Here is a 26,573-nt window from a genome sequence, read left to right as displayed (position 1 = left end):
TTTACATTATATAAGTGCTTCCTGAGAAATACACATAAGTAGTTACAGTCATTTCTCCAGGCTAAGTCCCCACCTACTGCCACTTCAAATTGCTAATCCAGTAATCCCCTAAGTCTTTGACTTACGGGATGGTTTTTAGTTAGTAAGAGTGGCTCTCGCTTCGCCCAAGGCGGAAGAAGACATTGGATGATTTTGCCACCTCAAAAAAAAAAAATCTATTAGGTTATAATCCGCATAAAGACAGAATAGGATCCGTTGACGAGCTACTTAAGGCTGAATGATTATAAAACGTAAATAAAATCCTCACCTTGGCGACTGAGCTAATATTTATCATGGGCGCTGTTATTTTTCCAAGATAACAGATAATTAATTGATTACATTATTGCGGAGTTAGGTACATTGCGATAATTATTATAAATATGTGCGACACACCTCTTTTGTTTACCTATTGAAGCTCTTTCTTTTAATTTTCTCATCAAAATCAACAGTTGTTGACAGTTTACCCCGAAGCTGCGGACTGCCTAGCGGGTTACCGGGGCTCTGATTCGAAAAGCAGGAGTAGGAACGGGTGGTGTTTATTTATTTATTTATTTATTTATTTAATATTTGGAGGACCAACAGCATTAACATTAAATAAGTTTAGTCGTAAGAGTCTGACACTCCCTGTCGCCTCACTTAAGGCGGGAGAAGCTATTGGATCACTTAACCGTCAAGAAAAATTACAGTTTACTGCTAGACTATGAGCCTCCTTTACATAAGTAGGGTTTACCACAATCTTCAGGCTTGATAGGTGGGTTAAAAATCACAGTATAAAGGTTCAGCTATATCAGAGAGCGCTGCTGCCCGATCTCTGTCAGATGTGTGGTCCTTTAGTCGTGTCACCGTAAGTCTATAGGTACCCACGGTGTGGTTTTGAAAAGTGAGTTTTTATAACTTGTTTTTGATAAAAATCACACACTACCTAGTCTTTCTCCCCAAAAAGCTAGGCGCTTTATAAAGTTGTCCCCCGTCCTAAAAAAAGGTATGTAATATGGTGATAAAGTAGTCCAGTCTGCTATTATGTCAACAAACCTCCTTTACGATTTAGGTAACGCGCAGTAAGTATGACTGTCTATCTTTGAGGATTTACCTAAATGTTTGGACTTTGGTCTTCGCTTTCCTGAGTCAACGTGATTGGCTATTTTGATATTTGTAAAATTAAAGTCATAACAAGTAGGTACCTATTTGTTTTTTTTGTGTTCATAAATCGTATAATTTTATCATTTTTACAAAGAGGGCGATATGCGCTGAAGAAACTAGTGAAAATAAATAATAAAACATATTTTTTTTTAAAAAAGTGATTTTTTTTGTTCAAAGTGATTTTATGGAATCTGAAGCGACTGAAGCTTATATTTAACTATTATGCAAATAAGTAACGTAGAACCTATCACAATAAAATTACAAAAAAAAAAATGTAGAAATAATTATACAAGCCCTAAAAATTGTACTTGTTGTTACATTTTTAGATAATGTATCCGAACAACCAAAATGTCAACGCTGTAGTGTTGTGAAAGAAAAAAATTTTTCATAATCGATATTGTCTATTGAATAATCGATTTTATAATCAACACTTGATACTAATACAACTTAATTCATTGACCTGTTAGTATTTCAATGTATTTATTAAAACCTTACATTTTTAAGTGTGGCGTAGTAGATAATTTATTTATTTAGAGTACCTAGCACCAACATAATATTTTTAACTGCATTAATGATGTTTTGCTGTTACACACAAATATCTATTACTGGCTATTTCGAGGTAAATTAATATATCTTCAATAAAGTTACAATTATTACTCAACATTTTAATTTACAATTTAAAAATCAAACGTAATATAATCGATTCAAAACGAATATTATCGATTCGTATAACGCCACTACTACCACTTCACTATTCGTTGCGTTGACGTTTCTGTTTGACGTCACGCGCTGTGAAAAACTGAAGTTTGTAAACAAATCACAAAAATAGCTGAAAAACTACAAACTACCTCATAGTACTTAGTGAAAAAATACAAATTAAACTTCTATAAGCAATGTTTTAAGTGTACAACGTAGTTATTTCCTTATATAAAGTGTTAAACTTAAGTTTAAATTAAATCAAAATGTCTGATGTAGAAGTCGAAGTTCCTTCTACGTTTAAGAAGAGAAATCTCAAGAACAGAGGCGGCAGGAAACGTAAAACATCTAGTTCTGATGGTAAAGTATATAATTAAGTGTATAAAATGTGTATAAATGTCTTAAATATTGTGTAATCGATCGTTCATTTTGAGGTTATGTTGGTGACTCTTAGTTTTAAAAATAAGTGATTTCTATAATGGCAACTACTTGAAATGGTATCTCAGCATCAATTTATGATTACGAAAATAATATTAGTGTGTTATATCTTCCCTCAAATTCAAATTCAAATTATTAGTAAATTAGTAGTAAATTGTTAGTACATTTTAGTTCTTAAGCGGATTGCTGTAGTTAGTACAAATTACTTGTCATAATAATGTAACATGCAAACTCTGTTGTCTTAAATTATAATAATGCCATACATTCAGTGTGAAAATTATATAAAATTAATTTCATTATTTCTTACTGTCTACCCGACAGAACATCAAAAGTGTTCCTGCTTTTTAGATGTGTAATATACCATGTAGAAATTCTTCTCCCTCAACCATACTTTAATAGTATATTTATGGAATAAACTGAAGACGAGAGAGAGAACGTGCAGATGAATCACCTGATGGTAAACGGATACACAACACGCAACACCAAAGGAGTCAAAGTAATAATCAAAACAAACATTATTTGATGGCACAGTTAGAGAGATACACCAGTGTCAGCCCAGTGTTTATTAATAAGTAATAATTAATTACAAATTCCAGAGAAAAACAGTTCAGATTCGGACGAGCAGACCGTGGTGCTGCCTACGAAAAGACCACAGAAGAGTAACCCCAACATACAGAGCACAGGAGGTCCCAAGAAGTCCAAGCCGGAGATAGATGACGCTGCAAGTGATAGCAGTGATGAGGAGAAAGTGAGTTTCTATAACTTGTGTAGTATTTATAACTAAGTAGATTATACCTTTATTTTTATTTGTAATGTAATATCAATCAAAGGCTGACTGCACGATTGGCGCGGTGGCTGTGCAACCAGCTACCACTTAAACATGTAGCGGATTTGGTCCTGCACGAAGAAATATTTATGTGATCCACAAATTGTTGTTTTGGGTCTCGGTATTATGAGTATGTCAACTTGTATGTCTGTAAATGCACTCACGACACTGGAGAAAATCCTAGTGTATGGCATCGTTAAAAAAAAGGCAAGCTTGCTATGGAACTGGGCTGGTCACATCTGCCATATGTGAGGGCAAAACTCGCAACTGAGTGGTGCCCACTTCACATCAACAGACATCGCAGCAGACCCAGAAGGAGAAGGCGGGACTTTGACTTTTGATAATGTTTTCAATTATGGATTGAGTAAAGATTAAATAATTGCGTAAAAAACATTAACCAGGTAATTTAAAAGAAATAAAAAGAGCAACTATAATGTAACATCATATTTTTTATTCACAATAATTTTGCATCTTTGAATCATTAATAAAGATTGTACTTTACTTACTTTACCGACTCTACACAGCCAATACTAATCAACCCATCTCCCGATTCCAGCTAAAACAGCGCACCACACTGTCAGTGCAACAACAGCGAGAGAACGCCACCGCCACCTATGAGCTGGACACGGAACACGACCGGGACGCGCAGGCCATCTTCGAGAAGGCTCAGAAGATCAACGAGGAGTTGCAGGGACAGGCTGATGATAAGGTATGCCATTAAAATCATCATTATTATGATAAGGTATGTGATTACTGACTAAAAACCACCCCGTTCCTTCTCCTGCTTTTCGAGGCGGAGCCCCGGTAAACCCGCTAGGTAGTCCGCAGCTCCGGAAGGTATGTGATTAGGTTGCTAATACAAGCAGATGGATGTGATGGTAAGCCACCATCGCCGCCCAAGGAAACTTTTAAGTGTGGAACAGCCATGTTTCGGCACACTGCTGGACCGGCTCGACCTACTGATACCACTAGCAGGAAACCGACGTGAAGCACCGCGGTGTGTGGAGTTACCGGGGACCCAATTACCTCTCTTCCTAATATACCAATCCCTGTTTCCCCAATAACCTTGAAATTCCCAACCCCCAAATGGCTGGCAACGCACTTGAAATGCTTCAGGTGTTTCGGGTGTCCATGAGCGGCGGCGATTCCTTAGGCTGATTTTATAGCTACGACAACGCGGCTGAAGCGCGCGCGTTCTGATTTGTTCGGGGTAGTGGTTACGTTTCATGCGCTTGAACGACGCTGTTGAGTAAACGCGCGCTGTTGTATACAGAAGCAAAACGCGCGGTACCAATCTCGTATTACAGCAAAACGCGCGCTGCTAACAGCTATAAAACCAGTCTTACTATCAGGTGATCCGTCTGTTCGTTTGCTGGCTTATACCATTAAAATTCATCTTCATTCAATTCATTTCTACCCTATTGTATTGCCACCCATCCACAACCCGACCTCAATAACCAGCTTACCATCATCTCATCATTACAGGTATACCGCGGCATGAATAACTACGCGCAATATTACAAGAAGCGGGACACGGCGGCGGGTAATGCCAGCTCGGGACTCGTTAGGAAGGGGCCTATTAGGGCACCTGCTAATTTGAGGGCTACTGTCAGGTGAGATTTCTTGGGTAAAACCACAACAACGTCACGCTTTTTAACCTCGAAGGGGTAGACAGAGGTGCACATTACGGCATGTAATGCTACTGTACAATGTACACCCACTTTTCACCATTTATGTTATAAGTCGTGTAATAGCGGTGAGCCTATTGCCATATACTGGGCACAGTTCCGAACTCCGTGCAAGCACTGTGAAATTATCAAAAATCCGAAAGAAAAACCAGTAATACTTTGCCCAACCCGGGAATCGAACCCGAGACCTCTTGTCCGGCAGTCGCACATGCGACCACTCGACCAACGAGATAGTCAACAATATTGTTGAAAATCTAATAAAATTTCACAGTAAGGTCGAACTATTGACTATTGACTGCTGTACCTACTCAATGTAAAAGTTTAATAATTGTGATATGTTTCTAATTTCAGATGGGACTACCAACCAGATATTTGTAAGGATTACAAGGAGACTGGCTTCTGCGGTTTTGGAGGTAAGTAGTACTAGTAATTATAAATAATTATGTATTTTTTTAAAGTTGCCTCACACTGTAATTTTCTCCTGTGTCGTGGGTGCGTTTACAAATATATAATTTCACATGCACCTGACACCCAGATCCAAACAACTATTTGTGGATCACACAAAGAAGTGCTCCGTGCCAGAATTGAACCCCGTATGTTTGTGAGCGCAGCCCACGACACAGGGGAAAATCCCAGTGTGGGGCAACGTTTTAATCAATAACTTTATTTCAGACGTAAGTCCATAAACTTTACAAAAAATAGCATTAGTAGGGTTGTTAGTAGTACACACAAAAATAAAGAAAAATAACAAAGGTGTTAGTAATTTGTTAGTAAACAAAACAAGATAAGATAAAAATACTGAAAAACTAAATACTGGAGTCTATTTCTTATTTCTAAGCAGGTGTACACTAGCCCAGTAAATAGTGAACAGACTATTTATTTTGTCCTTTTAAAAAAGCCCCTTTAAAATATGACGCCAAGAACGAAGAAAGTCGACCCTATAATGAGACCAGCTTCTAATACACCTCCTATAAAACATTCCAGACTCGTGCAAGTTCCTCCACGACCGCTCGGACTACAAGCACGGCTGGCAGCTGGAGCGCGAGGAGACGGAGGGCGCGGCGCCGGCCGGAGACTCCGACTATGAAGTAGACAGCGATGATGAACTGCCTTTCCGCTGCTTCATATGCAGGAACAGCTTTACTGATCCTGTTGTCACTAAGTGAGTTTTGGTTTCATATAGAAATAAAAATAACTAATTTAAAAAACTAAAAAACCCGACTGCGTTTCCGTAAAACAAGAAAGGCTTCGTACCTGATTGAAGCAGTCGGGACCCATTCTAAATATGAAGACATTATAAATAGCTTTCTAGAATAATACATATGTTACAGCCAAAGTAATAAATCTTGATATTATATATACTGTCTAGCAATTATATATAATGTCTACTCAATTTAGATAAAGTGATAAATGTTACCAAATTAATCACATTAACTAGCGATTTTATATACTATCGTCGAAGACTTGGATAATGTAATAAAACGAGCAGCATGCATACAAACATGCAGCATGCAGCAGGTAGGGTTTCTGTCATGGGTCCGGCGCTGCAGGCCTCCGGCGGCCCCACGCGAGCTAATCGTCGCAGACGGCTTTTGCTCACCACCGCAGCTTCGACTTGTTGGCCGGCTTCGCCGGCCAGCCTCAGCCACGGTGGCTCGCTAGCAGCCTCCTGCTCCTCAGCCCGTGGGCCGCGTCGCTCCTACGCGCCTACGCGATTTTAAATTACATTCTAGGGGTAGGACAAACAAGACTACGTGGAGTCGGTTTTGTAGCAATTCGGTTCTATCACTAACTTTTGTTGCATAGCATATTAAATTTTTAACCAACATTATTATTTAATTGTTACAGAAACTATAGCAAATTAGTTTGATCGGAATTATGTACAAGTTCTCTACCACCATTTCCTACATAAGTTTTTAGGCCTACTAACGTTATACGAATCAAATTTATGCCAAAACAAATTAGTCTTTGATCTTAAAGATTAATTTTTATTCCTACAAGTTATTTTTACATGTAAAAGTCTTGTGGCATTTTGAGTTAGACATGTATTATTACTTTGACTAACATGGACTCCCTATTATGAATAATATCCAGATGAAGTGATTAATTTATTACATTGTCTAGTGAATTTGGCATTTATATATGATTATTCATAATGACCAGTCATTATGAATAATTGCTATTTAATCACTCTGACTGTAACACATACATACATACTCTAATACTAATACATACATACATTCTCTCGAAAAACATAACCATCCTTCTGGCGCAGTCGGGTAAAAAAACATACCTGACAAATTGAGAACCTTATCCTTTTTGGGAAGTCGGTTAAAAATAACATAGAATTTAAAGTGAAAGGACTGCCTCGTTGGTCGAGTGGTCGCAAGTGCGACTGCCGGGCGACATGGGGTCTCGGGTTCGATTCCCGGGTCGGGTAAAGTATAAAGTGGTTGTACATTGTATTGCGGCATGACGTGCCCTCTGCCTACCCCTTCGGAGATAAAAGACGTGACGTTGCACATAGAAGAATACCTAGAATTTAAAGTCAAAGTCAACGTCTAAATTTATTTATTTCAAATAGACCGGAAGGCACTTTTGAACGTCAAATCAATTTATATTTAAATATAATAATATTAAAAATGTCTGTCAGTCAGTCCTCTAGTTGCTCTGTTTGCTCTTTCGAAAGTGTAGATTTCTACCGAGTTAATTTTTACAATAAATCTTTATTTTATTTATTTTTACAATAAATCGTTTTCGATAAAATAGAAAAAAAAAACTGTTTTTTTTTGCAGAAATGGGACGATGTTTACTTTATGTATCATTGTTGACTTTTTATTTATACTGATGTATTTCACGGCAATTTTCAGCTCTATGCGAATTATGTCAAAGTCAAAATGTCTATATTGACCGTGCTAACTTAGGGCTTATAAACAGTAGTCATTGGAAGAGGTCTACGTTCAGAAATTGACGTCTTTTGCCTTATATATTGACTGCACGGTTGGTGCAATGACTGGACAACTGGCTGCCACGTAACGGATACCGGGTTCGATTCCCGCACGGAGCAGCTCTTTCTGTGATCCGCAAATTGTTTGTTTTGGGTCTGGGTGTCATGTGTATGTGAACTTGTATGTTTGTAAACGCGCCCACAATACTGGAGAAATACTCGTGCAACGTCCTTCGGTGGGGCAATGTTTTTAAAATTATACAATGTGATAGGGGTGGGACTTCTAACCCATTAAGGCTGAGTACTACATCTAATTTTATCGACAAAAATAATATGGGGGGTTGAAACCCCAATTGAAAAATAGCGATTTTTTCGGTAAAAATAATTCAGAAATGATTTTTTTCTCACCAAAACATTATCAAACATATGAAAAGAGTAATGAATTAGTTAGCTAAGATTATTAGCTACCATTTGTCGTTTTTTTTTTGTTTCTACGACACATACAACCTTTGATATCACATAAAGTAAAAAAAAAATATATTAAAATAGCCATAATTTTTAGGGGGAGGGGGTTCAACCCCCCATGTTATTTTCTTTTTGTCGATACAATTAGATGTAGCACTCAGCCTTAACGGGTTAGAAGTCTCACCCCTATCACATTGTATATTTTACAATGAAATTAAAACTAATTTTCTAAATATTTCATTTCACAGATGCAAACATTACTTCTGCGAGAAATGCGCTTTGGAGAACTATAAGAAAACGACGCGATGTTTCATATGTAACGCGCAGACGAGCGGTATGTTCAACCCGGCTAAAGAATTGGAGGCTAAGCTGCAACGGAGACAGAGTGACGATGAGGGTCCTGATAATGAGGATGATGATGACGATTGATTAATAAATATGGTTGAAATTAAATTCTTAATGTTTTTTTTATTATAACACACATCAACAGACTATAAGTAGCCACTGCTGACCAAAGGCCACTTCTTACACGGAGGTTTGAGCATTAAACACCACGCTACACTACAACAAACTTATTATGTATTAGAAACTAGCTACTTCCGCGCGGTTTCACCCGCTCTGTTCGGTTCCTATTGATCGTGGCGTGATGATTTATAGCCTATAACCTTCCTCGATAAATGCGCTATCCAACACAAAAAGAATTATTCAAATCGGACCAGTAATTCCTGAGATTAGCGCGTTCAAACAAACAAACAATCAAACAAACAAACTCTTCAGCTTTATAATATTAGTATAGATTACACATCAACAACCTATAAGAGGCCACTTCTGCCTAAAGGTCTCTTCTTACACAGAAGGTTTGAGCATTAACATCTTGTCTGTCGGTTTATGAGACAAAAGAAAATACATTGCGTAGATCTGCGTTCTGACATACAACGGGTTAGACACCACGTTTGCTCAATGCGGGTTGGCGATTTCAAACTTATAATTAGAAATTATAAGTCCAGGTTTCCTCACGATGCTTTCCTTCACCGTTTGTCAGTGGTGTCTAAATAATCTTAGAAAGTACATATTATGTATTAAAAGAGACTATGACCTCTGAGTTTGTTTCGGCATTTCTTCTCAGAGTAGTCGGATAGGAAATGCCGGCCTCATCTAGCTATTTGAAATATTGACGTGTAAAAGTGTTATTTTATACCCTATTTACAGAAATAAATATCATTTATGTAAGTCGGAAAAAGTGACTATGGCGCTACCCGTTGGTAGGTTTCGTGCATGAGAAACGGGTGTTTTTTAAACCTCCGAGCGACCCCGATTTTTCATTATAATTCCTTATTTTATTTAAAGCAGGGAATCCCAACTAAAAGCTTGCCAAAGACCACTTTTATAATTGTCGTTATGTTAGTTTTTTTATGGTATAAACCGGTAAACGAGCAGACGGATCACCCGATAATAAGCAATCGATGATTTGTTTTTTTTTAAGTTTTATACTACATTTATCGTATTAGGTCTGCCTTTTTTTGGGGGTGAAAATCTTCCAATAACTTCTCTCGCCTTAGGTGAGGCGAGAGGGAGTGTCAGACTCTTACTGACTAAAAACCACCCCGTTCCTACTCCTGCTTTTCAAACCGGAGCTCCGGTAAACCCGCTAGGTAGTCCGCAACTCCCTGATTTTAAGATACTTAAATAAATAAATGTTTGAATCTAGCTCATTAATTAGGCACCTATATAGGTAATTACATAACCTAGTTACTAAATAAAATACCTAGGAACACGTCTTAAACTGAACTAATCATAGCAATTAAGATTGCCAAGTAAGATTACGTATTTTGCTTTAAATAAATACGTTGGTACGTAATGAAACGATTTTCACGGTTTATAATATTACTAAATCTATATAAAATATGATTGTTAGTATGTTTGTTAAACTAATTTTCTTAATCCGAATGGGGATGGTGATTAGTTTTTTTGTATTATGCAATCACCACTTGGGTTAATACTTAATTGTGTTTTTTTTTTTCATTATTGGCGAAAAATTTATAAGATTTATTGCGTGAATTTACCACGGATGTGTGTTTATATGCAGAGGTCGGAATCACGAATATAATAGTTATTTATATACTTATACTGATAAAAGAGTAAAGTGGATATGCCTCAAATCCAATAATTCAATAAAATAATTTTAAAGAACAGAGAAAACCCTGACTTTTCAAAAATAAAAAAATACTTTTACACAATTTAAAGGGTGATTTCAAAAAAAATACTTTTATTAACAAATCCTCCAATCCATCCTCCAATCGTGGTAGCTTATTATCATCCTTATTTTATTGGATTGGTTGAGAGCAGTGTCACAGCTTAATTTATTGAAACCAAATTTTGTGTTTCAATCGGCAGAATTGTTAACTTTTGGTTGAGGATAATGACGCCGTTAACTTTTTGTGTTTTTTTTTGGAAAATCACCCTAAACTTTCACGACGTTGCCAAACTTACATCAATGACATCGGACGTCCAAAGTTGTAAAATACCAATACGCGCGACGTTGCCACATTTGTAGTTATGTCTATCTCTGACGTTCTTATTATTATTTAGTTGTAATATTGTTGGCCACGCGGGATTGTCCATTACAAATCCCGGGGTCCACATTACTATCAACATTTCGATGCAAGTACATAAATAACTCTACCTAATTCCGACCTCTAGTTACCTAGATGAAGTTATACACTTTATATAAAGTAAGTATGGAACGATTTACTTTTTAATCGATTGCTACGGTTATTATTTATAATTTCCAATATTATATCGATTTGTAGACGGTAGCCATTTTGTTATTTAGGTACCTATATTGTCGGAGTGGCTACTGCCGGTGACACATATATTATGGGTAAGATTTTTCTTGGTTTTGTAACGATAAAATCTCAGTAGGTAGCAATGTTTTTACTTAGGTGCCTTAGGTAGGTTCCTAGGGATGTGCTGTAACTGGCGTGGCACCGTGGGGGGCAGGTTTTAGCGCGTGAGGGACCAGTGAGGGACCCAGCTGGTGCAAGAGATACACCGGGCGTCGGGGATAGTGCGATCACCGGCCACCGTAAGTACGGGCCTGTAGACGGCGGGTTTTAGTCAGTAAGAGTCCGACATTCCCTCTCGCCTCATCCAAGGCAGAATATGTCATTGGATGATTTTCCAGCTCAAAAAAGGGCAGGTCTCAAAAAGACGCGGCGCCCCCTTACTGGTGCTGATGATGGTCGCTAGGGTGGTTTCATTGAGGTAATTTAAGGGTTGTTGGGGAATCGAAGGTTGGGGGTAATTGGGTCTCCGGTAACCTCACTCACACAACGCAAGCGTTGTTTCACGTCGGTTTCTGTGAGGCCGTGGTATCACTCCGGTTGAGCCAGCCCATACGTGGTGAAGCATGGCTCTCCCCCACTTAAGTTTGTTCAGCAATGGGCACTTAGGTATTATAATAATCATAAATAATGATTCACTATTTACATTTCCAGATATCCGGCTTATATTTCTGCTGCTCTATTCCAAAACTGTGTTCAGCTTCCATGCAACTTTAACGCATTTGGACCCATGCAGATACCCTGAGTATGCCGCTGTGCCTCATGAGAGGCAGTGCAATTTGTATTATTATTGCAAAGATGGGGAAGTTACATTGGGTCAATGTGATCAAGGATATATATTCAGCCAAGATACGTTTGTAAGTATAATTTATATATTTTTATGCTAAATAAGTAAGTAGTACGACATCACACTGCCTTGTTGCTCGAGTGGTCGCAAGTACGACTGCCGGACAAGGGGTCTCGGGTTCGATTCCCGGGTCGGGCAAATGAAAACAGGGGTTTTTTCAGTTTTTCGAATATTTCTCTGTAGTAGCATGGAGTCTGGAATTGTGCCCAGTATATGGCAATAGGCTCACCTCCTTATTACATGGGAATTGTAAAACAAATGGTGACAAGTGGGTGTACATTGTATAGCAGCATTACGTGCCGTAATGTGCATCTCTGCCTACCCCTTTGGGGATAAAAGGTGTGACGTTGCATTTACATAGTATTGGCGAGATTTTCATCAAAAGGTTTTCGATTATGTGGCACTAGACATCTGTAACACCAGTGGAATATATAATCGGTGCGAGTTTTTTGAAAAGAAAGGTTTGGGTCTCCGGTAACCTCATTCACATAACGAAACACAACACAAGTCGTTTCACCCCAATTTCCTACTCGACTCCTGTCAAGTCGACCCATTCGTGCCGAACCATGACTCTTCCCTTCCACTTATGTGAAGCTTACACCACATTTAATTTCTTTTTCTTTTTCAAGCGATGCATACCCGGTAGTGGCAGTGAATGCATTTCAGGTGGCTTTAACGAAGCCACACCATATGCGGCATCAGACACAGAGACTGATCTCTTACTGATATCTACACCAAGCTTTGTACCAACAGAGGATCCAAAAGGATCTGATGAAGATGATGATGGCATCACTCCACATGTTGATGACCGATACAATCGGATGCCGCAAACCCCAAAAAAACGAGATCCACGATATGCTGATGATGAATACTCTGATACTATGAGGATGGTATTGCAACAGATCCTTGATATATCGAGAGGAGCTCCAGTAACGGAGAATAATGATGTCATGGTTTTATTTGGTGGTGGTGGTGATGAAGTAGATCTGCCAGAATGCTCCGGTTACCAGATATGGTGGAAGCCGGATCCGAAAGACTGTAGTTCCTATTATTTTTGCATTTTGTCGAGTGTAAAGCACTTGAAGTGTCCTGAGGGTTTCCATTTTAGTTCTAATGCGGTAGGTGTTTTTATCACTACATATTATAAAACAAAGTCGCTTTCTCTGTCCCTATGTCCCTTTGTATGCTTAAATCTTTAAAACTACGCAACGGATGCAACGGATTTTGATGCGGTTTTTAGGGTTCCGTAGCCAAATGGCAAAAAACGGAACCCTTAGAGATTCGTCATGTCTGTCTGTCTGTCCGTCCGTATGTCACAGCCATTTATTTATGTACAATACGTGCATAATATTAGATCACTATTGCGCGAAGCTGGGGCGGGTACCTAGTTTTCGTAAAACAGTTAAAAGACAAGATCAAAAGACAGGTAACCTCTGGATGCAGGTTTTTTTTTTATGGTATAAGCCGGTAAACGAGCAAACGGATCACCTGATGGTAAGCAATCGCTGCCGCCGGCCTTTTGAGGGTTCGGAATTTAGGGGTGGTTAGGAATTGGGATAATTGGGAAAGGCATAGGTCGTTTAAGTCTGAAAACTACTATGCTGATATCCACATCAAAATTGGCTCAACTAAATATGAGATAATTGCGCATATACATACATACATAATTATATACATCTATACAGGTCAAACTGAGATCCTCACCTTTTTTGAAGTCGGTTAAAAATATTGTAATCTCGAGTTATTACACCAAGTATTTATTTTTCAGATCTGTATACCGCAATCCTTATCCAGTTGTCAAGTATCTGAGGAATTAGTGGAACCTGAGGAGTCCTGTAATGAAATGGATGGCTTCAAGTCAGACCCTACTGATTGTAGAAACTATTATTCTTGTGAATTTGGAAGTCTGATACAAAAGCAATGTCCGGAAGACTTCTTGTTTGATTCGAGAGAGAAGGTAAGCTTTTTTGTGGTAAACGAGCAGACGGATCACCTGATGGTAAGCAATCGCCGCCGCACATGGACAACCGAAACACCAGAGGCGTTTCGAGTGCGTTGTCGGCCTTTTTAGGTTAGGAATTGAAGGGTTGTTGGGGAATTGGGGTTTGGGAAGGCAGGTAATTGGGTCTCTGGTAACCTCAATTTCTGTGAGGCCGTGGTATCACTCTGGTCGAGCCGGCTCATTCGTGCCGAAGCATGGCTCTCCCACACTTAAAACTCTCGTTGAGCGGCGATGATTGTTTACCATCACATCCATCTACTTTGATTAACACCAAAATATTGGCAAGCTGCTACTCCTTTCATCTTGTAAGTGTTAGGTACAGTGCTGATTGCTTACCATCAGGTGATCCATCTATCACAAAACACAATTTAAAGTCAACACTACCACTTTCTTCTTAGAAATAGAATAGAAATAGAAATATATTAATTTGCTCCAAAACATGGTATATAAAGATCTTACAATTTAAATTGGATTCACATGTTTTAGATGTGTCGACCAGATTATTTAGCTTATTGCGAAGAGCCAGAGCCTACCGCCGTCAGTACAGCACCGCCTACAGACGCGATGCCACCGTGTGGTGCTGAAGATTACTGGTCACGACCAGACATAAGGGATTGTGGTAGCTCCTATATGTGTGTGTATGGGGAGGTAATCAAAGTGAGATGTCCTGATGGCACTGCGTATAGTCAAGAGACGGAGGTAAGATATGTTTTGACTTCAAATTTTAGTTGAAAGTCGACAATTTCTTTTTTATGAGGAACGTCATCGTATGGCTTCTCCTGTCTTGAATGTATAGGGCGTGTCAGACTTTTACTGACTAAAAACCGCCTTGATCCTACTCTTGCTCTTTGACCCGGAGCTCCGGTAAACCCGCTAGGTAGTCTGCAGCTCCGGAGAAAGTCAGCATACCAAGCCGAACAAGCGCCTGGGCTCACTGTCATTGCAGTGTTAAGGCCCCTCTTTGAGAAGTGTCTCAAAGAGCCTTCAGACCACCACAAATGGGGCCCAGTTTGGCTGATGCTGAGCCTCCAGAGCAGGAGTAGGAACGGAGTGGTTTTTAATCAGTAAGCTTTTGACACTCCCTATCACCTCGCCCAAGGCGGAGAAGTCATTGGATGACCTTCCCTCCTTAAAAAAAATAGTTATAGTTTTAAAAATTAATGTGTGTGAATACAATAGTTATACCACAAAGAAAACTCTACCACATGGCATCAGTATTGTACCATCAAGCATAAATAAATCTTCTTACCATTACAGTCATGTGTTCCTCAAGAAGAATCAGGCTGCGTAGCGACACCGCCCCCGTTGCCAGAATGCGGGCCTCGGGACGAATGGGCCATAGGAGATGACACAGATTGCACATTCTTCTATGAGTGTGTGCTAGGAGACATAGTTCGGGTACAATGCCCTGATGGCTATGAGTTTGATGTTGATGAAGTAAGTATACATTCTATACTAATATTATAAAGCTGAAGAGTTTGTTTGTTTGAACGCGCTAATCTCCGGAACTACAGGTCCGATTTGAATAATTCTTTTTGTGTCGGATAGTCCATTTATCGAGGTAGGTTATAGATCATCACGCTATGACCAATAGGAGCCGAGCAGAGCGGGTGAAACCGCGCGGAAGTAGCTAGTATGTTATAAATAAAGTAGCTTCTACCAGCGGCTTTGTCCGCGGTCCCGTGAGTCAAAGTCAAAGTCGAAATTATTTATTTCAAATAGACCAGGAAGACACATTTGAACGTCAAAGCAAATGTAATAACGTCCGTCTGTCGGTCAGTCCTCTAGTAAAGCTATTTGTGATGAAAAGTGTCCTACATGTTATTTTAGACTGTTATCTACCCCTGTTACAAATATCTTCCCGATCTCTTCAGCCATTTTGAAGTGATTGAGTAACAAACATACACATAGACACACAAGTCACAAATTTGGGGGTTAGGAATTTAAGGGTTGTTGGGGAATGAAGGATTGGAAAGGGTTAATTGGGTCTCTGGTAACCACACTCACACAACGAAACACAATGCAAGCATGTTGTGTTGAATCGTTAGTTATTAGGATGATTGCATTTTAACAAACATATCAGGACACACCAAATAACTCTCAAATTACACAAACCAACCATACAAAATATAATTTCAGATTTGTATACCTAAGGAAAGGTCGTCCTGTAAAGAAAAACATAATATCGAAACAACTACTAGCTCAGCAATAACAACCACCACCAGCTCAGAGACAACACCTGTCACCAGCTCAGAGACAACGCCTGTCACCAGCACAGAGACAACTACTGACACCAGCTCAGAGACAACTCCTGACACCAGCTCAGAGACAACTCCTGACACCAGCACAGAGACAACTCCTGACACCAGCTCAGAGACAACTCCTGACACCAGCTCAGAGACAACACCTGACACCAGCTCAGAGACAACACCTGTCACCAGCTCAGAGACAACACCTGTCACCAGCTCAGAGACAACGCCTGTCACCAGCTCAGATAAAATACCTGACCGCAGTTCAGCGGCAACACCTGTAACCACCTCAGAAGAAACCACATCTAGCCCAATTTCAGAAACTACAACCACCGTCGGTACAGACACTACACCTACCACTACCACAGAGACTACACCAGCCGACACAGAGACTACACCAGCCGACACATCAGAAACAACACCCTCAACCACGTCAGAGACTACACCAGCCGACACATCAGAAACAACACCCTCAACCACGTCAGAGACTACACCGGTCGACACATCAGAAACAACACCCTCAACCACGTCAGAGACTACACCAGCCGACACATCAGAAACAACACCCTCAACCACGTCAGAGACTACACCAGCCGACACATCAGAAACAACACCCTCAACCACGTCAGAGACTACACCGGTCGACACATCAGAAACAACACCCTCAACCACGTCAGAGACTACACCGGTCGACACATCAGAAACAACACCCTCAACCACGTCAGAGACTACACCAGCCGACACATCAGAAACAACACCCTCAACCACGTCAGAGACTACACCAGCCGACACATCAGAAACAACACCCTCAACCACGTCAGAGACTACACCGGTCGACACATCGGAAACAACACCCTCAACCACGTCAGAGACTACACCAGCCGACACATCAGAAACAACACCCTCAACCACGTCAGAGACTACACCAGCCGACACATCAGAAACAACACCCTCAACCACGTCAGAGACTACACCAGCCGACACGTCAGAGACTACACCAGCCGACACGTCAGAGACTACACCGGTCGACACATCAGAAACAACACCCTCAACCACGTCAGAGACTACACCGGTCGACACGGAGACAACACTTACCACCAGTTCGGAGACCGAAAATGCAACTTCAAAATGGAGAAGAGATGAGAAAGACACAACCACTACGTCGAAGACAACACCAGTCACCACCTCAGACGAAACCACTTCTAGCCCAATTTCAGAAACTACAACCTCCGACGATACAGAGACTACACCTACCACTACCTCAGAGACAAACCCAGTCACATCGTCAGAGACAACACCTGTCACCAGCTCAGAGACAATACCTTGGGCTACCTCAGAGGTAACACCTGTCACCAGCTCAGAGACAACACCTGTCACCAGCTCAGAGACAACACCTTCTGAAACATCACCCATCTCAGAGACAATACCTTGGGCTACCTCAGATGTAACACCTGACACCAGCTCAGAGACAACACCTGTCACCAGCTCAGAGACAACACCTTCTGAAACATCACCCATCTCAGAGACAATACCTTGGGCTACCTCAGAGGTAACACCTGTCACCAGCTCAGAGACAACACCTGTCACCAGCTCAGAGACAACACCTGTCACCAGCTCAGAGACAACACCTTCTGAAACATCAACCATCTCAGAGACAATACCTTGGGCCACCTCAGAGATTACACCTGTCACCAGCTCAGAGAAAATACCTGTCACCATAACAGAAACAACACCTGCTGTCACCATCTCAGAGACAACTCCTGTCACCAGCTCAGAGACAACATCTGACACCAGCACAGAGACGGTACCTGTCACCAGCTCCGAATGGAGAGAAGATACACCTTCAGAAGCAACACTGCCGACAGTAAGACCACCACCACCATGTGCTTCCACAGACGCGTGGCTTCGCCCCCATGAGCCGTATTGTAATCGGTTCCTGCTGTGCCTGTTTGGAAAGTTGCTGAACGAAGTATGCGCGCCGGGTTATCATTTCAGTCCAACTAAATATGTAAGTGTTTTTTATTATTTTCTAATATTATGTTAAAGCTAACATGACATTTTTAAGGTATGTGTAATTGTGTATGCTTATACTCACACAAGTAACGGGTGATTTTTTAAGTGGTTAGGATTTGATTTTCAAAAGAAAAAAAATCACAAAAATAATGAAAAATTTTATGAAATCTTTATTGGAATCGATAGAACGATCAATATAATTAAATATTTAATGATGATTTCACCCAAATGCTGGCCACGGCTCTGGTTTAGATGGCCCATTCGCCAGCAAACCTGGCAAGCACTAACGTGATTTTTATCACAAGAAATTTTTTCCTGATTAAATTAACTTTTTAAAATTATTTAGATACAACTGACACATGGTGAAAGAAAATGTGGTGAAGAAACCTGGGCTTATAATTTCTGAATATAACAATATCGTCAATCTGCTTTGAGCCAGGGTGGTCATTAAATGCTCACGCATTCTCCATGTCAGAAGACGCATTTGTCAGCAGTGGGCACTTATGAACGGTTGATACTGACGATATACCTCGTAATACCGGTTGAGTACGATGCAAAAGTACAGTAGAATGTCTCCTATTTTTTAATCTTTCCTCGGATGTCGAAAGAACTCACAAGCAAGCGCTCTCTAATAAACCTGGAGCTTTGTAGGTTGTATAGCTCCATCCCTCTCGCAATGCTCAATGATCGACCATTCTGACACAATTGTAATAGCAGACTAAGGCCCCTGAACGCTTACAATACCAACATGATATGAGATGATCCTATTGCCTTTATCATCATAATTATATAGAACATAAGTTTAGATTTCGTGTCAATTTTCGAAAACTTAGAAATGTTTTAGAAAGGTATCCACAAAACTTTGCACGACATTTTAATGCAACGCCGAAACTGTAGGTTCGACAGTCCCATTGTGAATATTTATTCATAAACTACTAATCTTTTTTTTTAGCAATGCAGGCCAGTAGATGAAGCAAAATGTGAAGACGCATATACAACTACTACCACGGCTATCACAACCACAGAGACTACACCTGTCACTATAACAGAGACAACGCCTGCTGTCACCAGCTCAGAGACAACGCCTGCTGTCACCAGCTCAGAGACAACGCCTGCTGTCACCAGCTCAGAGACAACGCCTGCTGTCACCAGCTCAGAGACAACGCCTGCTGTCACCAGCTCAGAGACAACGCCTGCTGTCACCAGCTCAGAGACAACTCCTGTCACCAGCTCAGAGACAACACCTGACACCAGCTCTGAGACAACACCTGACACCAGCTCAGAGACAACACCAGCTACCAGCTCAGAGACAACACCTGTCACCAGCTCAGAAACAACGCCCGCTGTCACCAGCTCAGAGACAACACCTGTCACCAGCTCAGAGACAACGCCTGTCACCAGCTCAGAGACAACGCCCGCTGTCACCAGCTCAGAGACAACACCTGTCACCAGCTCAGAGACAACGCCTGTCACCAGCTCAGAGACAACGCCTGCTGTCACCAGCTCAGAGACAACACCTGTCACCAGCTCAGAGACAACTCCTGCTGTCACCAGCTCAGAGATAACACCTGTCACCAGCTCAGAAACAACGCCTGCTGTCACCAGCTCAGAGACAACGCCTGCTGTCACCAGCTCAGAGACAACGCCTGCTGTCACCAGCTCAGAGACAACGCCTGCTGTCACCAGCTCAGAGACAACGCCTGCTGTCACCAGCTCAGAGACAACGCCTGCTGTCACCAGCTCAGAAACAACGCCTGCTGTGACTAGCTCAGAAACAACGCCTGCTGTCACTAGCTCAGAAACAACGCCTGCTGTCACTAGCTCAGAAACAACGCCTGCTGTCACCAGCTCAGAGACAACGCCTGCTGTCACCAGCTCAGAGACAACACCTGTCACCAGCTCAGAAACAACGCCTGCTGTCACCAGCTCAGAGACAACACCTGTCACCAGCTCAGAAACAACGCCTACTGTCACCAGCTCAGAGACAACACCTGTCACCAGCTCAGAAACAACGCCTGCTGTCACCAGCTCAGAGACAACACCTGTCACCAGCTCAGAAACAACGCCTGCTGTCACCAGCTCAGAGACAACACCTGTCACCAGCTCAGAGACAACACCTGTCACCAGCTCAGAGACAACACCTGTCACCAGCTCAGAGACAACACCTGTCACCAGCTCAGAGACAACACCTGTCACCAGCTCAGAGACAACACCTGTCACCAGCTCAGAGACAACACCTGTCACCAGCTCAGAAACAACTCCTGTCACCAGCTCAGAGACAACACCTGTCACCAGCTCAGAGACAACTCCTGTCACCAGCTCAGAGACAACGCCTGCTGTCACCAGCTCAGAGACAACGCCTGCTGTCACCAGCTCAGAAACAACGCCTGCTGTCACCAGCTCAGAGACAACGCCTGCTGTCACCAGCTCAGAGACAACACCTGTCACCAGCTCAGAGACAACGCCTGTCACCAGCTCAGAGACAACGCCTGCTGTCACCAGCTCAGAGACAACGCCTGCTGTCACCAGCTCAGAGACAACACCAGCTACCAGCTCAGAGACAACACCTGTCACCAGCTCAGAAACAACTCCTGTCACCAGCTCAGAGACAACGCCTGCTGTCACCAGCTCAGAGACAACGCCTGCTGTCACCAGCTCAGAAACAACGCCTGCTGTCACCAGCTCAGAGACAACACCTGTCACCAGCTCAGAGACAACGCCTGCTGTCACCAGCTCAGAAACAACGCCTGCTGTCACCAGCTCAGAGACAACACCAGCTACCAGCTCAGAAACAACGCCTGCTGTAACTAGCTCAGAGACAACACCTGCTGTCACCAGCTCAGAGACAACACCAGTCACCAGCTCAGAGACAACTCCTGTCACCAGCTCAGAGACAACACCTGTCACCAGCTCAGAGACAACACCTGACACCAGCTCAGAATCAACACCTGTCACCAGCTCAGAGACAACGCCTGCTGTCTCAGAAACAACGCCTGCTGTCACCAGCTCAGAGACAACACCTGCCACCAGCTCAGAGACAACGCCTGCTGTAACTAGCTCAGAGACAACACCTGTCACCAGCTCAGAAACAACACCTGTCACCAGCTCAGAGACAACGCCTGCTGTAACTAGCTCAGAAACAACGCCTGCTGTCACGAGCTCAGAGACTACACCTGTCACCAGCTCAGAGACAACGCCTGCTGTAACTAGCTCAGAGACAACGCCTGTCACCAGCTCAGAGACAACGCCTGTCACCAGCTCAGAGACAACACCTGTCACCAGCTCAGAGACAACACCTGTCACCAGCTCAGAGACAACGCCTGCTGTCACCAGCTCAGAAACAACACCAGCTACCAGCTCAGAAACAACGCCTGCTGTGACCAGCTCAGAGACAACACCAGCTACCAGCTCAGAGACAACGCCTGACATTAGCTCAGAGACAACACCTGTCACCAGCTCAGAGACAACACCTGTCACCAGCTCAGAAACAACTCCTGCTGTCACCAGCTCAGAAACAACGCCAGCTACCAGCTCAGAAACAACGCCCGCTGTAACTAGCTCAAAAACAACGCCTGCTGTAACTAGCTCAGAAACAACGCCCGCTGTCACCAGCTCAGAGACAACGCCTGTCACTAGCTCAGAGACAACGCCTGTCACCAGCTCAGAGACAACGCCTGCTGTCACCAGCTCAGAAACAACGCCTGCTGTCACTAGCTCAGAAACAACGCCTGCTGTCACTAGCTCAGAAACAACGCCTGCTGTCACTAGCTCAGAAACAACGCCTGCTGTCACTAGCTCAGAAACAACGCCTGCTGTCACTAGCTCAGAAACAACGCCTGCTGTCACCAGCTCAGAGACAACGCCTGCTGTCACCAGCTCAGAGACAACGCCTGCTGTCACTAGCTCAGAAACAACGCCTGCTGTCACTAGCTCAGAAACAACGCCAGCTGTCACCAGCTCAGAGACAACGCCTGTCACCAGCTCAGAGACAACGCCTGCTGTCACCAGCTCAGAGACAACGCCTGCTGTCACCAGCTCAGAGACAACGCCTGTCACCAGCTCAGAGACAACGCCTGCTGTCACCAGCTCAGAGACAACGCCTGTCACCAGCACAGAATCAACGCCTGCTGCCACCAGCACAGAATCAACGCCTGCTGCCACCAGCACAGAATCAACGCCTGCTGCCACCAGCACAGAATCAACGCCTGCTGCCACCAGCACAGAATCAACGCCTGCTGCCACCAGCACAGATACAACGCCTGCTGCCACCAGCTCAGAGACAACTCCTGTCACCAGCTCAGAGACAACGCCTGCTGTCACTAGCTCAGAAACAACGCCTGTCACCAGCTCAGAGACAACGCCCGCTGTCACCAGCTCAGAAACAACGCCCGCTGTCACCAGCTCAGAGACAACACCAGCTACCAGCTCAGAGACAACACCAGCTACCAGCTCAGAGAGAACACCAGCTACCAGCTCAGAGACAACACCAGCTACCAGCTCAGAAACAACACCAGCTACCAGCTCAGAGACAACTCCTGTCACCAGCTCAGAGACAACACCAGCTACCAGCTCAGAGACAACGCCTGTCACCAGCTCAGAGACAACGCCTGCTGTCACCAGCTCAGAAACAACGCCTGCTGTCACCAGCTCAGAGACAACGCCTGTCACCAGCTCAGAGACAACGCCTGCTGTCACCAGCTCAGAAACAACGCCTGCTGTCACCAGCTCAGAGACAACGCCTGTCACCAGCTCAGAAACAACGCCAGCTACCAGCTCAGAAACAACACCTGCTGTCACCAGCTCAGAAACAACGCCTGTCACCAGCTCAGAAACAACACCAGCTACCAGCTCAGAAACAACACCAGCTACCAGCTCAGAAACAACACCAGCTACCAGCTCAGAGACAACACCTGTCACCAGCTCAGAGACAACGCCTGCTGTAACTAGCTCAGAAACAACGCCAGCTGTCACCAGCTCAGAGACAACACCAGCTGTCACCAGCTCAGAAACAACGCCAGCTACCAGCTCAGAGACAACGCCTGCTGTCACTAGCTCAGAAACAACGCCAGCTGTCACCAGCTCAGAGACAACACCAGCTGTCACCAGCTCAGAAACAACGCCCGCTGTCACCAGCTCAGAGACAACGCCTGTCACCAGCTCAGAGACAACGCCTGTCACCAGCTCAGAAACAACGCCAGCTACCAGCTCAGAAACAACGCCCGCTGTAACTAGCTCAAAAACAACGCCTGCTGTAACTAGCTCAGAAACAACGCCCGCTGTCACCAGCTCAGAGACAACGCCAGCTACCAGCTCAGAGACAACACCAGCTACCAGCTCAGAAACAACACCAGCTACCAGCTCAGAGACAACTCCTGTCACCAGCTCAGAGACAACACCAGCTACCAGCTCAGAAACAACGCCTGTCACCAGCTCAGAGACAACGCCTGCTGTCACCAGCTCAGAGACAACGCCTGCTGTCACCAGCTCAGAGACAACGCCTGCTGTCACCAGCTCAGAAACAACGCCTACTGTCACTAGCTCAGAAACAACACCAGCTATCAGCTCAGAGACAACACCAGCTACCAGCTCAGAAACAACACCAGCTACCAGCTCAGAAACAACGCCTGCTGTCACCAGCTCAGAGACAACGCCTGCTGTCACCAGCTCAGAGACAACACCTGCTGTCACCAGCTCAGAGACAACGCCTGCTGTCACCAGCTCAGAGACAACACCAGCTACCAGCTCAGAAACAACGCCTGCTGTCACCAGCTCAGAAACAACGCCTGCTGTCACCAGCTCAGAAACAACGCCTGCTGTCACCAGCTCAGAGACAACACCAGCTACCAGCTCAGAGACAACACCAGCTACCAGCTCAGAAACAACACCAGCTACTAGCTCAGAGACAACGCCTGCTGTCACCAGCTCAGAGACAACGCCTGCTGTCACCAGCTCAGAGACAACACCTGTCACCAGCTCAGAGACAACGCCTGCTGTCACCAGCTCAGAAACAACGCCTGCTGTCACCAGCTCAGAGACAACACCAGCTACCAGCTCAGAAACAACACCAGCTACCAGCTCAGAGACAACACCTGTCACCAGCTCAGAAACAACGCCTGTCACCAGCTCAGAGACAACGCCTGCTGTCACCAGCTCAGAAACAACGCCTGCTGTCACCAGCTCAGAGACAACACCAGCTACCAGCTCAGAAACAACGCCTGTCACCAGCTCAGAGACAACGCCTGCTGTCACCAGCTCAGAGACAACGCCTGCTGTCACCAGCTCAGAGACAACACCAGCTACCAGCTCAGAGACAACACCAGCTACCAGCTCAGAAACAACACCAGCTACCAGCTCAGAGACAACACCAGCTACCAGCTCAGAGACAACGCCTGTCACCAGCTCAGAGACAACGCCTGTCACCAGCTCAGAGACAACGCCTGCTGTAACTAGCTCAGAAACAACGCCCGCTGTCACCAGCTCAGAAACAACGCCCGCTGTCACCAGCTCAGAGACAACGCCTGTCACCAGCTCAGAAACAACGCCCGCTGTCACCAGCTCAGAGACAACACCTGTCACCAGCTCAGAGACAACACCAGCTACCAGCTCAGAAACAACACCAGCTACCAGCTCAGAAACAACACCAGCCACCAGCTCAGAGACAACGCCTGTCACCACCTCAGAGACAACGCCTGCTGTCACCAGCTCAGAGACAACTCCTGTCACCAGCTCAGAGACAACGCCTGCTGTCACCAGCTCAGAGACAACGCCTGCTGTCACCAGCTCAGAGACAACACCAGCTACCAGCTCAGAAACAACACCAGCTACCAGCTCAGAAACAACGCCTGCTGTCACCAGCTCAGAGACAACGCCTGCTGTCACCAGCTCAGAGACAACGCCTGCTGTCACCAGCTCAGAGACAACACCTGCCACCAGCTCAGAGACAACACCTGCCACCAGCTCAGAAACAACACCAGCTACCAGCTCAGAAACAACACCAGCTACCAGCTCAGAAACAACACCAGCTACCAGCTCAGAGACAACACCAGCTACCAGCTCAGAGACAACACCAGCTACCAGCTCAGAATCAACGCCAGCTGTCACCAGCTCAGAAACAACGCCTGCTGTCACCAGCTCAGAGACAACACCTGTCACCAGCTCAGAGACTACTCCTGTCACCAGCTCAGAGACTACACCTGTCACCAGCTCAGAATCAACACCAGCTACCAGCTCAGAGACAACACCAGCTACCAGCTCAGAGACAACACCAGCTACCAGCTCAGAAACAACACCAGCTACTAGCTCAGAGACAACGCCTGCTGTCACCAGCTCAGAGACAACGCCTGCTGTCACCAGCTCAGAGACAACGCCTGCTGTCACCAGCTCAGAAACAACACCAGCTACCAGCTCAGAAACAACACCAGCTACTAGCTCAGAGACAACGCCTGCTACCAGCTCAGAAACAACACCAGCTACTAGCTCAGAGACAACGCCTGTCACCAGCTCAGAGACAACGCCTGCTGTCACCAGCTCAGAGACAACTCCTGTCACCAGCTCAGAGACAACGCCTGCTGTCACCAGCTCAGAGACAACTCCTGTCACCAGCTCAGAGACAACGCCTGCTGTCACCAGCTCAGAGACAACGCCCGCTGTCACTAGCTCAGAGACAACGCCCGCTGTCACCAGCTCAGAAACAACGCCCGCTGTCACCAGCTCAGAGACAACGCCTGTCACCAGCTCAGAGACAACGCCTGTCACCAGCTCAGAGACAACGCCTGTCACCAGCTCAGAGACAACGCCTGCTGTCACCAGCTCAGAAACAACGCCCGCTGTCACCAGCTCAGAGACAACACCAGCTACCAGCTCAGAGACAACACCAGCTACCAGCTCAGAGACAACACCAGCTACCAGCTCAGAGACAACACCAGCTACCAGCTCAGAGACAACGCCTGCTGTCACCAGCTCAGAGACAACACCAGCTACCAGCTCAGAAACAACGCCTGCTGTCACCAGCTCAGAGACAACGCCTGCTGTCACCAGCTCAGAAACAACGCCTGCTGTCACCAGCTCAGAAACAACGCCTGCTGTCACCAGCTCAGAGACAACGCCTGTCACCAGCTCAGAGACAACACCAGCTACCAGCTCAGAGACAACACCAGCTACCAGCTCAGAAACAACACCAGCTACCAGCTCAGAGACAACGCCTGCTGTCACCAGCTCAGAGACAACGCCTGCTGTCACCAGCTCAGAGACAACGCCTGCTGTCACCAGCTCAGAGACAACGCCTGCTGTCACCAGCTCAGAGACAACACCAGCTACCAGCTCAGAAACAACACCAGCTACCAGCTCAGAGACAACACCAGCTACCAGCTCAGAAACAACG

General features: G+C 44.3%; 4 protein-coding genes across 4 annotated transcripts; all 4 read left to right on the top strand.

The window, feature by feature from the left end:
* The first annotated feature begins 1,942 nt into the window (after window positions 1–1,942).
* LOC118280095 (E3 ubiquitin-protein ligase RNF113A) lies at window positions 1,943–8,692 on the top strand. Its single transcript, XM_050702767.1, has 7 exons — window positions 1,943–2,235; window positions 2,910–3,061; window positions 3,696–3,848; window positions 4,625–4,752; window positions 5,179–5,240; window positions 5,812–5,989; window positions 8,488–8,692. Exons 1-7 carry the CDS (start codon window positions 2,142–2,144, stop codon window positions 8,666–8,668), a joined length of 948 nt encoding a protein of 315 aa, XP_050558724.1. The 5' UTR covers window positions 1,943–2,141; the 3' UTR covers window positions 8,669–8,692.
* A 3,803-nt stretch (window positions 8,693–12,495) lies between these two features.
* On the top strand, window positions 12,496–15,170 carry LOC118279581 (uncharacterized). The gene is made up of 4 exons (XM_050702445.1): window positions 12,496–13,047; window positions 13,698–13,886; window positions 14,418–14,630; window positions 15,111–15,170. The coding sequence occupies exons 1-4, from the start codon at window positions 12,496–12,498 to the stop codon at window positions 15,168–15,170; spliced, it is 1,014 nt and encodes a 337-aa protein (XP_050558402.1).
* A 1,242-nt stretch (window positions 15,171–16,412) lies between these two features.
* On the top strand, window positions 16,413–17,686 carry LOC126912089 (integumentary mucin A.1-like; the record flags this gene model as incomplete). Its single annotated transcript, XM_050702444.1, has 2 exons — window positions 16,413–17,519; window positions 17,642–17,686. Coding segments are annotated over 2 exons (1,152 nt in total), but the record flags the coding sequence as incomplete, so codon positions are not given.
* Window positions 17,687–24,557: 6,871 nt separating this feature from the next.
* Window positions 24,558–26,084, top strand: LOC126912088 (uncharacterized; the record flags this gene model as incomplete). The annotated part of the gene is made up of 2 exons (XM_050702443.1): window positions 24,558–24,653; window positions 25,671–26,084. Coding segments are annotated over 2 exons (510 nt in total), but the record flags the coding sequence as incomplete, so codon positions are not given.
* Window positions 26,085–26,573: the final 489 nt, after the last annotated feature.

This window comes from Spodoptera frugiperda, chromosome 22 (genome assembly GCF_023101765.2).
Source record: "Spodoptera frugiperda isolate SF20-4 chromosome 22, AGI-APGP_CSIRO_Sfru_2.0, whole genome shotgun sequence".
Lineage (NCBI taxonomy): Eukaryota > Metazoa > Arthropoda > Insecta > Lepidoptera > Noctuidae > Spodoptera > Spodoptera frugiperda.
This window is presented reverse-complemented; position numbering and strand designations above follow the sequence as displayed.

Bases quoted from the DNA above. Each gene is read 5' to 3' on its own strand.
- LOC118279581 (XM_050702445.1), top strand. From the start codon at position 12,496: ATGACTCTTCCCTTCCACTTATGTGAAGCTTACACCACATTTAATTTC. The intron at 13,887-14,417 runs GTAAGCTTTTTT...CACATGTTTTAG, and splicing joins TGTTTGATTCGAGAGAGAAG to ATGTGTCGACCAGATTATTT. The intron at 14,631-15,110 runs GTAAGATATGTT...TGAATACAATAG, and splicing joins CGTATAGTCAAGAGACGGAG to TTATACCACAAAGAAAACTC.
- LOC118280095 (XM_050702767.1), top strand. From the start codon at position 2,142: ATGTCTGATGTAGAAGTCGAAGTTCCTTCTACGTTTAAGAAGAGAAAT. The intron at 4,753-5,178 runs GTGAGATTTCTT...TTCTAATTTCAG, and splicing joins AATTTGAGGGCTACTGTCAG to ATGGGACTACCAACCAGATA. The intron at 5,241-5,811 runs GTAAGTAGTACT...AAAACATTCCAG, and splicing joins TGGCTTCTGCGGTTTTGGAG to ACTCGTGCAAGTTCCTCCAC.